The 15,725-nt window shown below is 40.3% G+C and overlaps 1 protein-coding gene across 2 annotated transcripts in view; it reads left to right on the forward strand.

Moving 5' to 3' along the window:
- Positions 1 to 10,814, forward strand: part of GPR63 (G protein-coupled receptor 63) — a 30,629-nt gene extending 19,815 nt beyond the window's left edge. Inside the window, exons 1-3 of one of the 2 annotated variants that reach the window (XM_051615532.1) lie at positions 2,297 to 2,329; positions 3,017 to 3,094; positions 5,237 to 10,814. In XM_051615532.1, coding sequence (XP_051471492.1) covers positions 5,381 to 6,640 — 1,260 coding nt within the window. In that variant the 5' untranslated portion in view covers positions 2,297 to 2,329; positions 3,017 to 3,094; positions 5,237 to 5,380 and the 3' untranslated portion in view covers positions 6,641 to 10,814. Of the gene's footprint in view, positions 1 to 2,296; positions 2,330 to 3,016; positions 3,095 to 5,236 lie in introns of those variants that run through there. The other variant, XM_051615531.1, reaches the window with a different exon arrangement.
- The last annotated feature ends 4,911 nt before the right edge of the window (positions 10,815 to 15,725 follow it).

Raw genomic sequence — 15,725 nt, forward strand, 5'->3', positions numbered from 1 at the left:
TGTGTGAAGCTTTTTTGCATCTGAAAAGAATCAGTGAGAGGACGTGTTCCAAAAGTGAAAATGCTGTGACAAAAAGGTATCTGCCTTTTGCATGAGTACTTTGATCAGCAATGAGATTACCTATTTAAACTGCCAAAGTATTATTGTCTTATACAAGCTGTGTGATTACCATTCAGCAATGACTGTCTTTGAAATCACAGGATCTGTCTTGCTCAAAGAGCCAGTGAGGAGTGAAATGAAATTGCTGTGAAGTTATCTTATGGGCCCTTTTGTTCAGCTTAAATTTCTATCCCTACATTGTTTTTGGGAATTTGGAAGCGTAGAAAGAGAGATGGAGGTACCTGTTTAATAATCATGTGGATGTTTATAGTAAAAGCTCTTTAAGTAGCCGAAAATAACCCCAAAACAACACCACCACCCCTCCCCCCCAAAAAAAAAAGAAAGGAAAAAATATCTGACTGCTGCAGAAGGGATTCTCTTGAATTTATTGGCTAGAATGCCAATCACTTTTATAAAGGATGATAGCCAAGAAATAGCACAACTAACTTGCCTGCAGGTTAGTGAAGTGTAACTCCAAAACACATTTGAGCATGCAGATTCAGGATGCAGTGCAGAGAGAGTGTGCAAACAGCACAGAAAAGGGTGCTGCCTGGTAACCATGATTCAGGAAGCAGCAAAGAACAGGAGAAACACTCAAGATTTTCTTCCTACCTGGCTTCCAAAGCTTGCAGTCCTCTTATTAGGTTAAGTGTCATCTTTGTACCAGATGATCACTGCTCATTCCTTTGTCCTTCTTGGAAAGAAGAAGTGGCTGTTGACTTACCCAACAGCCAAATGGCTAACACTTGCTTCCCACTTGAGGCAACTGGCTATGTCCAGGCAGCAACATGTATGAGATCATTCTCCACCTCCTCTTCTATTAACACTGTACAGAAAAGCATACAAGCTGAGGGCAGAAGGCACAAAACATGAGGTAGCTATTTGCTTAGAGAGCTTGGATGGTGAGAGGGTGTACATGAGATTATTTTTCTCAATGACATTTTCAGGGTTTGTTAGGAAAAATTATAGACACCTGTGAGTACTTTATTGTTTGCTGCATGCTGGATTATGCTGGATGTTACTGGCTTGAGAAACGCAGGGTAGCACAATCTTTTTGACTAAATAACAATGCAGAACACTGTTCCTATTCCTTTTCTTTGACTTCTGCTGTTCAGAATGACAATTTGTGATAAAGCAGTATTTTCTGAAACTTTGATTCTTTCCCTTAGAACATTTGCAGTTGTGTTTTTTTTCTCTTTAGAGATTTATGATACATCATCTGAGGCTCTGTTGAACTTAATATTTAAGAGTGTAAAGTTGTGTGGCATAAACGTGTTTGAAGAGCATAAACTTTACCTAAGTGAGGAAAATCTGTTGTGTATACTTAAAGTTAGTGATTAATGTCAGTTCAAATCAGATGGCTGTGTGCCCTTTGCAGTCAGCAGAGGCAGATAGGTGCTTCATGAGGGTGGTTCACCTCTTCCTGACATGGACATATGTATAAAGATAATCTGAAATATATCCTAAATTGCCTTCTAAATTCACAGAAGCTCTATGGTATCCACAGCATCCTGTGGCATGTATTTTCACAATTAATTGTGAAATAATAATTTTCAGCTCTGGACACCTCAGTTTGAGAAACATGGACAAGCTGGAAAGAGTCCAGTGAAGGGCTATAAGAAGATGAAGAGTGGAGCATCTCTCCCTTGAGGAAAGGCTGAGAGGGCTAGGACAGTTCAGTCTGGAGAAGAGAAGGCTCAGGGGAATCTTATCAATGTATATAAATACCTGTAGGGAGAATGCAAAGAAGAGAGAGGACAGGCTCTTTTCACTGGTGCTTGGTGACAGGATCAGAGGCAGTGGGCACAAACTGAAACACATGAGGTTCCCCCTGAACATTAGGAGACCTTTTTTTCCACTGTGAAGGTGACTGAGCACTGGTTTGCCCACAGAGGTTGTGGAGTCTCCATTTTTTGAGATACTCAAAAGCGATGTGGACATGGTTCTGGGCAGCTGACTCTAGGTGGCCCTGCTTGAGCAGAGAGTTTGAACAAGATGACGTCCAGAGTGAGGTCTCTTTCAGCCTCAACCACGCTGTAATTCTGTGATTCCTTTGACTTTTCCTATTCTTGTATTACGAGAGACGAAACCATTCACGTTTCCTGTACCACTAATAATTCTCTAGACCTCTATGATACCTTTTTTCAGTCACTTTTGAATGGAGATCAGGTGGAGCAGAACTGAACATAATACTGAAGATAAGAGGTGCCATGGATGTGTATTGTAGCAGGTAGTGTATATAAATATGCAGTCTGTGTAGATAGCTCCTGCTTTACTCTGTTTCTTTGCTAACAATTCTGAATGCTTGGCTGATATTTTCATAGAGCAGACCATCGAAACCTGAAGATCTGTTTTTCTTCTGGGTGGTAATTGCATCTCTTACTGTGCAGATAATTTTTTTCTATACATGCATAGCTTTAATTTTAGAAACACTGAATTTAATCTGGCAGTCTATTAGGTTGTCACTAACTGTCAGGAGATCTCTCAGTTCCTCTTTATAGCTGACCTTTGTTTTTATTAAATTGCTCTGAGAAACAGTTCATGTTCATCATCAGCAAATGTTATGGTTTCACATTTGCCTCTTTTTCCCCGTTGAAGAGCTTAAATCCCAGTGTGGGTTTTCTTTGTAGGATCATTCTGGTGACCTTTCTTCACTGCAAAACTAACTGCTCCTTCTTTAATTTCCTATTTTAAACTGATTATTGTCTGTGAGAGGGCTTTGCATTTATCTAATAGCAGATTGGTTTATTTTAGAACTTTGGTGGAGAGACCTTGTCAAAACAATCAGAAATGCAAAAGTTACCTTTGCTGGCTTATTGCTTACAGAGCTCTAAAAAATACTGCCCTGGGGATCTAATTTCCTGTCCTCCATGATTTTAAATCCAGAATTATTTGTTGAATTTATGCTCTTTTACAGTCCCTGCAGAACGCTACAGCTTCCTTCCCTCTTCAGTGTTCTTGGCTTGTGGGGTCATAAACCTCAGTGGAACTTTGGGTAAGATTTTCATGTTCATTGCTAAAAATCCTTATTTATCCTGGAAAACTGTGTTAACCTTTCAACTGTTGGTGACAGATTTTAGTCTAACAAATATGTTAAAGACAACTAGTAAAGGAAAGATTTATAAAGAACAAAGAATATTTTTGGCTACTATATATGCTTTAGCCTGTAATTAATGTCAAGGCTTTCTCAGGAGATTTACTGTAAAATAAAAATTAAAGGAAGAGAATGGAGAGAAAAGGAAAATCAATAAAAATTTAAGAGTTTGGCATTTTTGCAAAATGCCAGTGTACGTAGCTTAGAATACTCTTGTTGAGTTTAACAATCTTTGAAATATAATAGGATAAAATAGAAAACGATGACATTCCCTCTCATTGAAGCAGAAGACATCTAGAAAGCGGAATTTCTATGACTCAACAAAATTAGGATATTTATAATAATATCCCTTCATTATAGCATTGAAAATGAAAGGACATAGAGAGGTTAATAATTTCTCTTTAAAAAGTGCTGAAAGCGATCTGGCCCTGGAAATCATCTATCTGTATTGAACTTGCAGATAGGAATGGAATAGCTTTGCTGTGGAATCAGAGGAGCAGGTCATAGTGCTGTTGTTCCTTGATGAGTCCCTGGCAGCAGCCTGAGCAGGCTTGCATTCAGATTGCTAGAAGTCCAAACTGGAGACATAGGTTAGACTTTGTTGTCTTACAGTTCATTTCTTTGTTGGTGAAGTATTATCCAACTTTGGATCCTCCACAAAGTGTGTAGTTCATGTGTGCTTTTGTAAAAGCATTCCTTCCTCCCTTCACATTTGCCTGGTGTTGTTATCAAACAGAACCTGCGTAGATACTGCGGGCAGGGTTTGTGTTACCAAACAAGCTTCTTGAGTTAGTAACACGAGCTTGTCACCATGTGCAAAGATGGAGGAGATAGGCTGCCCTCTGAAGATGCCTATATCCCTCTTCTGACTAAAAAAAGGGAAACAATCTGAAGGGACTGTTACAGTCCTCCAGAATGAATGAAGTGAATCCTGCTTTATGTTTCTAGCTATGGTGATCTGTTTTGTAAAAGGGCATAGAATCCATCTGGTTTACAGCTTGATCAGATGCCGGAGTACTCTGAGAGCTTTTAGTAGTCCAAGATAGAGGGGAGGAACTCTATGAAGAACTAGCACTGAAAAGAGGAGACAACTCTCAGCTCCTTTGCATTTTTGTCTGTTAGTACATATAATAATAAAAATACCTGTAATAATAGTACATCAAGACTATATAGTACATGTAAACTATGAAATGAAATGTTGCATTGTATCATGTATTGATGGAGGAGGGAGTTCAGTGGAATGTCTAACAATGAGATTACAGGGAGAAAGAGGGTGCACATAGTTAAATGATGTGAGATACCAAGATGAATTAACAAAGACATGTCTAGAGCAGTGAAGGCAGGAAAGTTTGCTGCAGGGGGAATGGTTATAAGGACTGAAGAAGAGTTAGTTTCTTGCACCTTGGTATGAATCAATCACTAAATGAAACAAATTTAGAAATATTTCAATCCTGTGGACAAGTTATTTAATACTTGATAAGAGGTTAGAGTGTTTTACATGTTTTTGGGGCACCTACTGCAAATGACTGATGTGGAACCAAGGGTTCTGTATTATGTAGAATAGCTCAGACAGGTAGGCTTTTCAGTGCTTGGCAGATAGGCATATAGGTGACACTGATGCTGTTTGAGCTATGTGGAAATGTTATTAAATTTTTCAGCTGTAGGCAGTTAAAAAACAAAACAATGAAGTTAGTTTAAAAATTATAAGATTTAAATAAAGATACCCATTTGATATTATTCACTGTAAATCAGAAAAATTTGGTTTCAAACACAAAAGTTTTCCAGTCCTGGCTATAGTAGAAAAGGACTTGGTGAGTTGAGAGTATTGTACAGTCTTGTCAAGACTACAGGAGCAGGATCTATTAGAAAAAGACCAAATATTACAAGACTCCTGTGACTGGTGCTTAAGTAAATTTTGTCAACCTGAAGTGTAAACATGTATTAAGGATCCTTTTGTCATTAAGGAAAGTGGAGCAATTGTTTGGTTCCCATTGCTTTCAGAGAGTCTTACTTGTTTTTTTTAATGTCTGTCTTCTTTTTCAGATGGAAATATTGACATGAATTTAAGAACTTTGATGCTTTCAGACATTGAATTTTGATTTGTTAAATGACCAGGAATAAGATACTGCCCGGACAACATGAAATGCCTTGTAGACCTTTGGTTGTGCTTTCATTTCTCCTGAAGCAATGGTTTTCTCAGCAATGTTGACGCTGGCCCACTCTGGGACCTCAAATGCTACTTTTATTGTTTATGAAAATGCCTACATGAATTTTACCACTCCCCAGTTCTTGCTTCGCAGTGGCACAACACAGCCATTGAGATACAGTTCAGGTGCCGTGCTCACCACTGAGAGAAGTACTGTTCTGGTAAACACTACAGCTGTCCTACCATCTCAAGAAGTTTTCAAGAGCTTGAGTTTGCCACTCCAGATCATTCTTTCTGCTGCTATGATATTTATCCTAGTGGTTTCTTTCCTTGGAAACTTTGTTGTCTGCCTCATGGTGTACCAGAAGGCAGCTATGAGATCTGCAATTAACATCCTCTTAGCAAGCCTGGCTTTTGCAGACATGCTGCTGGCAGTGCTGAACATGCCTTTTGCTCTGATAACAATCATTACCACTCAGTGGATTTTCGGGGATATATTTTGCAGAGTCTCTGCCATGTTCTTCTGGCTTTTTGTCATAGAGGGGGTAGCCATTCTTCTTATTATTAGTATCGACCGATTTCTTATCATAGTTCAGAGGCAAGATAAACTGAATCCTCATCGTGCAAAGATTCTCATTGTGATATCCTGGGCGGCATCCTTTGTTGTTGCTTTTCCGTTATCAGTAGGGAATCCTAATCTGCAGATACCCTCAAGAGCACCTCAGTGTGTTTTTGGCTACTCTTCAAGCCCAGGTTACCGAGCCTACGTGATAGTTATCATGCTAATTTCTTTTTTTATTCCATTCCTGGTAATGCTGTATTCTTTTATGGGCATACTCAACACTGTCCGCCACAATGCAGTTCGTATCCATAGCCACCCTGATAGCATATGTCTCAGCCAGGCCAGCAAGCTTGGTCTCATGAGCTTACAGAGACCTTTTCAGATGAATATTGATATGAGCTTTAAAACTCGTGCCTTCACAACCATCTTGATTTTGTTCCTTGTCTTCATAGTCTGTTGGGCACCCTTCACCACTTACAGCCTTATTGCCACATTCAACAGCCACTTCTACTACAAGCACAACTTTTTTGAGATAAGCACTTGGCTCCTTTGGCTCTGCTACCTCAAGTCTGCACTGAACCCACTGATTTACTACTGGAGGATTAAGAAGTTTCACGATGCATGCTTGGACTTGATGCCCAAATACTTCAAGTTTCTGCCACAGCTACCTGGCCATACAAGGCGGCGTATTCGACCCAGCGCCATCTATGTGTGTGGGGAGCATCGGTCCGTAGTTTGAAGCTGTGGTTGTTTGACAGTGATTGTTGTTTTCTGGGATTATTTGTTGACTTAAGGTTGAATTTAGTTTTATTTAATATGGCTTCTTCAGTGTGGCCATATCTTACAACTTGATAAAATTTTCCAGTACTCTGTGCAATTTTGGGAGGAAAGATAGAGGGAGGGAAAGTGATCGGTTATAGTTGGGTTTACTAACCACAATACAATGTAAACAAAATAACAAATGTTACCTCTAGGATTCCATGGAAATCCATTCTTTTAAACAAAAAACACATTTCTAACGTTTTGTCAGGTTTATGCTTACTAGGCCTGCAATTGCATCTAATTGTAGGGACTTTTTATGCTGCTAAGATACAGTATATTTAGTTGGTGTAATTTTTCTGAAAAATGTTGCTGCTGTCTGCCAATATAGTAGAGCCAAAAAGTCTCATTAGATGACTTCTATTTAATTGTAACAATATTTCGGAAGTTTTCATGGTGACACTAGAAAACTTTTTTTTTTAATATTTCCATTAGTATTTTTGTGCACTTTACAAAATATAATGTAGAATTTGCTAATTGGAAGATTTCATTCTGTATCAAAGGGGTATCATTATTATTATTATTGTTATTATTATTACTATCATTATTATTATTATTCTTTGTGATATGAGTGAATTGCAGTGAAAAGACCCATATAAGGTCTAGGAAGACAGTTTATGTTGGTATAGTTACATGCTCAGTCATAGATTTGCTGTTTTTCTAACAACTGATCAAAACCTAACTGCTCAGTTATCAGGGGAGTAGGTGGAAGGAGAAAATGGAAGAATGAAGGGAAAAAGAAGCAATGAAAATACCATGTCCTGAGGTTTAGGTTAACACAAGACTTAAAAAACTAGAGTTCATATGAAAATCATCAGAGGGGGAAAGGCTGGCCGTAGTTGTTTACTTGAGGTTGTTATAAGCTATCCAAACCTAATGAATGGTATGCCTGAAAACCTGTCTGAAATTGTGACTTTGGGTCTACAATTTGCAGTGTGTTGGTACAAATGCTGTTTCTGCTTGGAGCTCCTGTAGAGCTCAGTGTGCTCTACGCTGCTGAAATCCTGCTGGCAGGCCTTCATTGGAATAAGATTAGGAATAGTAGGGTAAACCAGCAAACAAATAGCACATGAACCATAATGGAGGCTAGGACTTATTCTATATAGCGATGTATGGGAAAAACATCCTCAACTTGCTTGTTTTCATTTGAAGTATTAGCCTGAATGCATAAACTAATAATGAATAACAGTTGGCCCACAGAGTTTCCCAGGGATGTAAGCTAAATTCCCCTTTTCTCTCCAATACTACTTTACACTGATTTGTCATTGCCCCTTTTCCTCTGTAGTGCCTGCTGCCTCAAAGGTTTTCTCTGCTGTTAGGCAGAAGCTTCCCTCTCTGAAATGCCAAACCACTTTTCAGATTAATATCAGGCTGTCTTGGTACATGCTGGGAAAGCAGAAAGGCAAAGGTTTTCCTTGATGATAGCAATCCAGACTCAGTTATTTTATTTTATTTTTAATTGGCTAAATAAGTCTTTAATGTGAGGTAAGTGAAATTAAGACTCAGCCTTGGGCTTTAAAGTGAGATCCTGAATTACTCTGAGACTGGGGAGGAATCGTAGAGTAGCTCACACATGGACATGTCCAGGTGGGTTTTGAAAGTCTCCAGAGAAGGAGACTCCGTAACCTCTCTGGGCAGCCTGTTCCAGTGCTCTGTCAGCCTCACAGTGAAAAAGTGTTTCCTTATGTTTATGTGGAACTTCTTATGCTCCAGCTTTCACCCATTGCCCCTTGTCCTGTCATTGGACATCACTGAGAAGAGCCTGTCTCTGTCCTCCTGACACTCACCCTTTACATATTTTTAAACATTGATGAGGTCACCCCTCAGTTTCCTCTTCTCCAAGCTAAAGAGACCCATCTCCCTCAACTTTTCCCCATAAGGGAGATGTTCCACTCCCTTAGTCATCTTTGTGGCTTTGTGCTGGACTCTTCAAGCAGTTCCCTGTCCTTGAACTGAGAGGCCCAGAACTGGACACAATATTCCAGATGCAGCCTCACCAAGGCAGAATAGGGGGGGGGGGAGAACCTCTCTTGACCTACTAACCACACCATGCCAGTGCTTCCTTCCATGATCTCTTCTTCCACTTGAGTTTGCCCAGAAGTTCTCTCTTTAACCATGCGGGTCTCCTGGCTCTCTTTCTTGATTTGCTACCCATTGGGATGCTCTGATCTTGAGCTTGGAAGAAGTAGTCCTTGAATGCTAATGAACTATCTCGGGCCCCTTTACCTTCTAGTACCGTGTCCCATTGGATTTCCCCTAGCAATTGCCTGAAAAGGCTGAAGTTGGCCCTGCTGAATTTGTGCATCCTTGCAGTGAGCTTTTTGGGGCTGTCTGTGACTAAGTACAGGAGGATTAATGTACAACAAACTTATCAACCAGGGCTAGGGTTTGGGCATTTCTTGCTTCCATCTCTCTTTCAGTACCCCAAACGACAGGGACCTCTTCATTGTTGTACCTGAGGAGCAAATAATAGCAATTTTATCTATTTCTACCTGTCCACACAGAATGTATATGTGTGAAGGAAATGCCCTGTACTGTGTGGGTGCCCAGGGTCTGCTTGTTTCCTAAACATTTACACCCCAGATTTTATTTAGACCTTCAGCTAAGAAAGAAATTAACACTTATTTCTGTTCTTCTCATGGACAGCTCTCAGTAAAAGTGTTGGCAAGATTTAAATTTTAGGGGTATAAAAGGAACAATTTTGAATGTAGTAATCTCATTGTTTTTAAAAAAAGAGTTGCTGATGTGGTGGGTTACAATTAAAGGCACCCAGGGAGTGACAGTGTTATGGGTATCCATGCTTTCCATTCGTTGTCAACTTCACTGATGGTGGTATGGAATCTTGTGATCAAAATGAGAGGCTGTAGAGTTCCACTGTAAAGCAGAGTCTTTTAGTGTGTGTTTGCAGTGTAGCTTTTCCTTCTCAATTACATTTAAATTGATAGCAGAATTTTATGACCTAGTTAGTATGGATTTTCTGTTTCAGAGCTGTCATGCCTGTTTACCTCTGAAAGCAGCAAAATTGTGCTTAGAGTTAATGTAGTAGTGTGAAAGAGCATACACTGTCGAAGATGGCAAGAACAGGTGTTTTTCCTGTCTTCCAGAGCTATAATGCAAGAGGTTTGAATGAATGTCATAAAACATGATAATTCAAGAAGGGAAGAGGATGAGTAATACAGGAAAGTTAATGTAATTGCTTTCTTGAATGGGGGGGAGGGAAACATTTTGTGGGAATTTCATAATCTCTGACAAGTCCTGTCTGTGAAGTAGAAATTTCAAACATTGAAGTAAGTTAATTTGTCTTGGTAATTTAGTATTTGTTTACACTGACCATAACAGGGTTTCTGCTCAGAGTTGGGTCTGCTGTTACTTGTGGAAAAGAAACCTGAATTGTGTGGCCTAAAATCAGAGGTGACTTACACAGTGATACAGTATTCACACTTAACAGGCTTTAGAGGTGATCAAAGCATACAGTGAACAAAAGTGTGTTCAAAAAAAGAAACAAGGTGGCACAGAGGTATCCCCAGGGTGATTATATGTTTACAGAACCATTTGGGCTATTATATCTAATATACTGTCTTTAGAGCAGTGCCTTGATAATTACTGCTGAAGTCCTAGGACCAAGTTGAAGACCACTAAGCTGCTCAGTCTTGCTGTCTATGATCCTATGACTATCAGCATAACCTTGCTAACATCTGTAATATTAAAAGACATGTTGGCAGGATTTGGGCTACTGAGTCATTTTAGTGGGCTTGACCAAGACCAAGGATTTTAAAAACTGAAATTGATCCTTCTTGATTCTACAGGGGAATTACGATTTGCTTCCTCTCCAGAAATGATGCTTATTACTAAACTGTATTCTCTTATTCTCTCTGTTACATTTTCAGAAATCTTTGGTATGGAGGTTTGAAATGAATGTATTTTGAATTATGTTGCAGTTCATTCTGTCAAAGCATGCTGCTTACACAAGTCTCATTTGTACAAATCTATTGCTAAATGATTCTTTTGTACTCAAAGTTGTGTATTTTTGACATTTCTTGTTACTTATGTAAAAATATTTATGTATATAGAGAAGAAAATTGTTTTGCCTCTTACTGCTTTGTGTTTGTTTTTTTTAAATTTTCATTTGTGTGCCTAATGCTCATATTTTATTTGGGCATCAGTGTAAAAAACTGCAAGATTTCGGTGGTCTTTCTGCAACTGTTTCATATTCTAAATCCTCGAGTCATTCAATAATGTCCCCCTTCAATGAGAGTTGGATTTATTTTTGCGTGCAAAATAAAAACTCGGAGCACAAGTTTGTTGCGGTTGGAATGGTGACAAATTTTTTACTGTTTCTTTGCTGTTTTAAAACAAGCTGTTGAGCAGAATGGCATTGTCTTTTCTGTACATACTACACCTGTGAAAAAAATACCGCAGAAACAAAACAAACAAAGAAAAAATAAACACAAGCATTCTTCAATAATGTAGCACAAGGCTATAGAATTGCTCTTTGTGCATTCACAGATTTCTTGGATTTAATGCCCAACTTCATAGTTTCTAACACTTAATTTTATCTGTATATTTAATAACAAAGTTTATTTGCCTGATTTAGGTGGTTTTATTTAAGCCAAAATGTCTCTTTTCTGAGACATTGGAGTAGAGGCGTGTCAATGTATCTAAACCAAATGAAATAATATCCAGCAAAAGAGGGAGAGAGCGTAAAAAGAAAATAACTTTTCTTAAAAATACTGCCTGAACTGGGTGTACTACCTTTTAGCTAGAACTGAGTAATTAAGCTCATCTTACTGTGTAAGAAAGAAGCCAGGCAGTGGTACTGCATGGCATGAATCATTTCAACACAAAGCAGGAACCTTTATCGTTCAAGTGCTGCATGTTTGTATGTGATGGCTTATGCCTCATATTAGTAGGATGAAAAATGTTCAGCATCTTGGCTGTTTTGGGGAAAATTTTCAACTTGCTAATGATTTAACAGAAATTCTGCTGGAATAATTTCTCTAAATGATTAAGGGTCAAGGCATGTCCCTGAAGAATGCCTGAGAGGGGATGGATATTTCCAGTTGCTTGGGCTTGGCCTTGCTCAGGTGCCCACTTAGGTAATTTTGAGACTCCTTCCTTGTACAATAATTACTTCTTCCTCCCTTCTCTCCTGGTCCCCTCCACCTCCCTGAAGTAGCAGTTGTTGCACTGTTGTGTGGCAGCAGCTATGATCGTAGTAGGAGACACTGGCGCTGATGGCAGGAGGAGGTGCCTGGAGTAGCTGTGGAACCAGCAAGTAGCTAGTGCTGCTCCCTGCCATCTTGAGTACAGTTTGGACCACCTGTGACAGGCTGATTAGGGCTATCTGGGAAGACATGTTGAAGGAGCCCACCAGAACAGAAGTTCATACCACTTGTTCTCAAACAGAAATGGCATTCATGAAGACAGTCACAACTGCGCCGATACAAGGGGGAAGAGGTGTTAGTGGGTGACTGCACTTTGTAGTGGAGGAACATGTGAGTTGTAATGGGTGATGCTTTTCAAATGCCCCTTGCAGAACTGGTAACTTTTGAACTGGAGTTATGGATACTTTGTGCACAGAATATTCTGTTGTTTTACTTTATTGTCTGATGGTGAATACAGCTCGATATCAAATCGCTAATAGTACTGCACATAAGTTACATAGTATTCTTGAATAGCAAAGTAGAACTTGTTCCTGTTTTATCTTATCCTGTCTAGATAACCAGCCTTGCTGATGTCTGGGTGCAGAACATAGCAATAATTAGACCTACTTGTTGTTTAATGGGTGCCCTGCCTTAAATCATAGAATAAAATAATCAAATCATTTTGGTTGGGAAAGACCTTTAAGACCACCAAGTCCAAGCCTTAATCTAGCACTGCCAAGTCCACCAGTAAACCATGTCCCTGAGCACCACATCTACATGTCTTTCGAGTACCTCCAGGGATGGTGACTCAGCCACTTCCCAGGGCAGCCTATTCCAGTGCCTGACTACCCTTTCAGTAAAGAAATTTTTCCTAAAATCCAGACTTGTGCTCTGGACCCTTCACCAGCTTGGTTGCTATTCTCTGGACATATTCCAGCACATCAAGGTCCTTCTTGTAGTGGGGGGCCCGGAACTGAACACAGTACTCAAGTTGCAGCCTCACCAGTGCTGAAAGCAGGGGCATGACCGCTTCTCTGTTCCTGCCGGCCATGCTATTTCTGATATAAGCCAGGATGCTGTTGGACTTCTTGGCCACCTGGGCATACTGCTAGTTCATATTCAGCCAGCTGTTGATCAACACCCCCAAGTCCTCTTCCTCTGGGCAGCTTTCCAGCCACTCATCCCCAAGCCTATAGAGTTTCCTGGGGTTGTTGTGACCCAAGTGCAGAACCTGGTACTTTGCCTTGATGAACCTCATACAATTGGTGTCAGCCCATCAATCCAGCCTGTCCAGGTCCCTCTGCAGAGCCTTCCTACCCTTGAGCAGCTCAACACTTCCAACCAATCTGGCATCATCTGCAAACTAACTGAGGATGTTCTCAATCCCCTTGTCCAGATCTTTGATACAGATACTAAGCAGGAGTGCCTCTGTACTGAGCCCTGGGGAACACCACTTGTGACTGGCTGCCGACTGGATTTAATTCCATTCACCAAATAGATTACTGCAATTCAAGCCTTTTTGCTTGACCTGAAATAAAATTAGGTCTGTCCACCAACAAGAGGAGGAACTCCACTAACACTTCCCTGTCTGTTGAAAGAGAAGGCCTAGTGAAATAAATGACAGGAATTGCTCCAAGAGCCAGTAAATCTGATCTTCAAAGGAGATGTAATCACTGCTGGGATAAATTGTGTCTCCTTTTGATTTACAGGACCTAGGCTCTGTGTCAAAGACAGATGGGAGATTTTGGTGGCTGATGGTATTACCTAAATACCTGGGATGGCAAGAGAAGGCAAAAGTAAATTGGCCTCTGTTTTTTTGAACTTTTCTGAAGGAATTAGACCACTTCTGTGTCAGAGCTTCGACACAGGGAATTAGTGTTGTTCAACTAGAATGCATTACCTTTGTACATATAATTACTTCATCTTTGATTTCTCATGTTTAGGCATAGACAAGTCTTTATAAAGTCATTCCTAAAATTACTCAGCCTTCTAGCATGGTTTTTAAGTACTACTGGTAATTATTCAATTTCTGTTATTTCAGATTTAGAAATTCAGAAGGCATCATTCCATGGACTGAGCTGCTCTCCTGTCTTTTCTGATAGACTAGATAAACAGAGCAATATGGAACCATAGGATCATAGAATGATTCAGGTTGGAAGGGACGTTAAAGATCATCAGGTTCCAACCTCCCTGCTATGAGCAGGGACACCTCCCACTAGACCAGGTTGCACAAGCCTCATCCAACCTGGCCTTGAACACCTCCAGGGAGGGGGCATCCACAACCTCCCTGAGCAACCTGTTCCAGTCTCTCACCACCCTCACACTAAAGAATTTCTTCCTAATAGCTAACCTAAGTCTCTCCTCTTTCAGTTTAAAACCATTACGCCTTGTCCTACGACTACCCTCTCTAGTGAAAAGCTCCTCCCCAGCTTTCCAGTAACCCCTTCAGGTACTGGAAGGCTGCTATAAGGTCTCCCTCGAGCTTTCTCTTCTCCAAGCTGAACAGCCCCAACTCTCTCATCCTGTCTTTATAGGAGACGTGCTCCAGCCCCTTGATCATTAACGTGAGAGTTATGAGGAAAAAATGGAAAGAAGCTTGGGAACTCACTTGAGGGGGGATGAGTAATTCAGACAAGTCAGAAACCTCAAAGATGATCCTAACTACCTCAATGATTTCAGTATTTGTTGAGCCATTACCTGATATGAAATGTATTAGCAATCCTGTAAACCAGGGTGGAAGCTCAGGCTTCAAATGTCCTGGTTTTCTGGCACCAGAATCTCACTTATTCCTGTGCACTCCTGTTTTGGCCCCACAAGACTTTTACTGCATCTTACACAGTGCTGTGGCTCCCAGGTACCCAGGTAAGTGGTGGGAGAGGCAGACCTCACTTGGCCTGTTAAGCAGCATGCACTAGCCATCAGGCAGAGATTTTAGTCCTTTTCCATGTGGCCGTGTTTTAAGGAGACCCTACAGGACCTGCCTTCCTCCAAATGCAATGGCAAGGTAGGACTTCAGTAGCGTGCAGTGGGGGCTGGAAGCCAGGACTTCAGCAGGAAGGTGTCAGTCCTGCCAAGCATTTCTAGTGAGCAGCTCCGTGCGGCTGCTTTCCTGTCGCGTGGGTGGCCTGAGGCAGCCTGCAGGGGTGGCTGACTTTCTAAGCTCACAATCCAGAGGATGGAAGTCCCCATCTCTGGCCCTCTGAATGGGAATCTGCAGCTCTTCTAGTGCCTCTCTGGTCCTTAACCCGTCTGCCTTACCGTGCAACAGGAGTTCTTTTAAATAAAGCAGATTTTTCAAAGGAAAAAGAAAAATTAAAAAAAACATTTTATATTTGAGGTTTATTTTTTTTAGGTGCTTTTGTTAGGACAGTAATTAATTTATGTGACTTTCATTACACAGGAGACCAGACTATATGACCACTGTAATTCTTTACAGCTTTATTTGGTATAAGAGGTTGTTTCCACTTATAGAAAACTTCAGTTTATTAGTGCCATTGTCAAGGTGAGCCTTTGTATTGGTAGAAAGAATCTTCAACATAATTTAAGGGGTACAAAGAAAAGGCCCTTTCAAGAGCACCAGTAACCTTTGCAATTCATCTTAGGTCAACATTGTTGGTACTTTATTCTGGAAAGCTGGCTTTTCTAATCAACTTTCTCAGAGGAATTCATTATCTGAAAACCTGTGACTAATGAAAGATGTTTTGTTCTTTTGAAGTTCAAGCTAATTTCCATGAAGGTTACTATTACTAAGCAACAGATTCTGTGGAGTGTCTCCTGAGGGGCTGAGACTACACTATGTACAAAAGTAAGGCAAAACACAGTAGAAAAAATTATCAAATAATTTCCCCGGACAGACAGGCC

This window comes from Apus apus, chromosome 3 (genome assembly GCF_020740795.1).
Source record: "Apus apus isolate bApuApu2 chromosome 3, bApuApu2.pri.cur, whole genome shotgun sequence".
Taxonomy (NCBI): Eukaryota; Metazoa; Chordata; class Aves; order Apodiformes; family Apodidae; genus Apus; species Apus apus.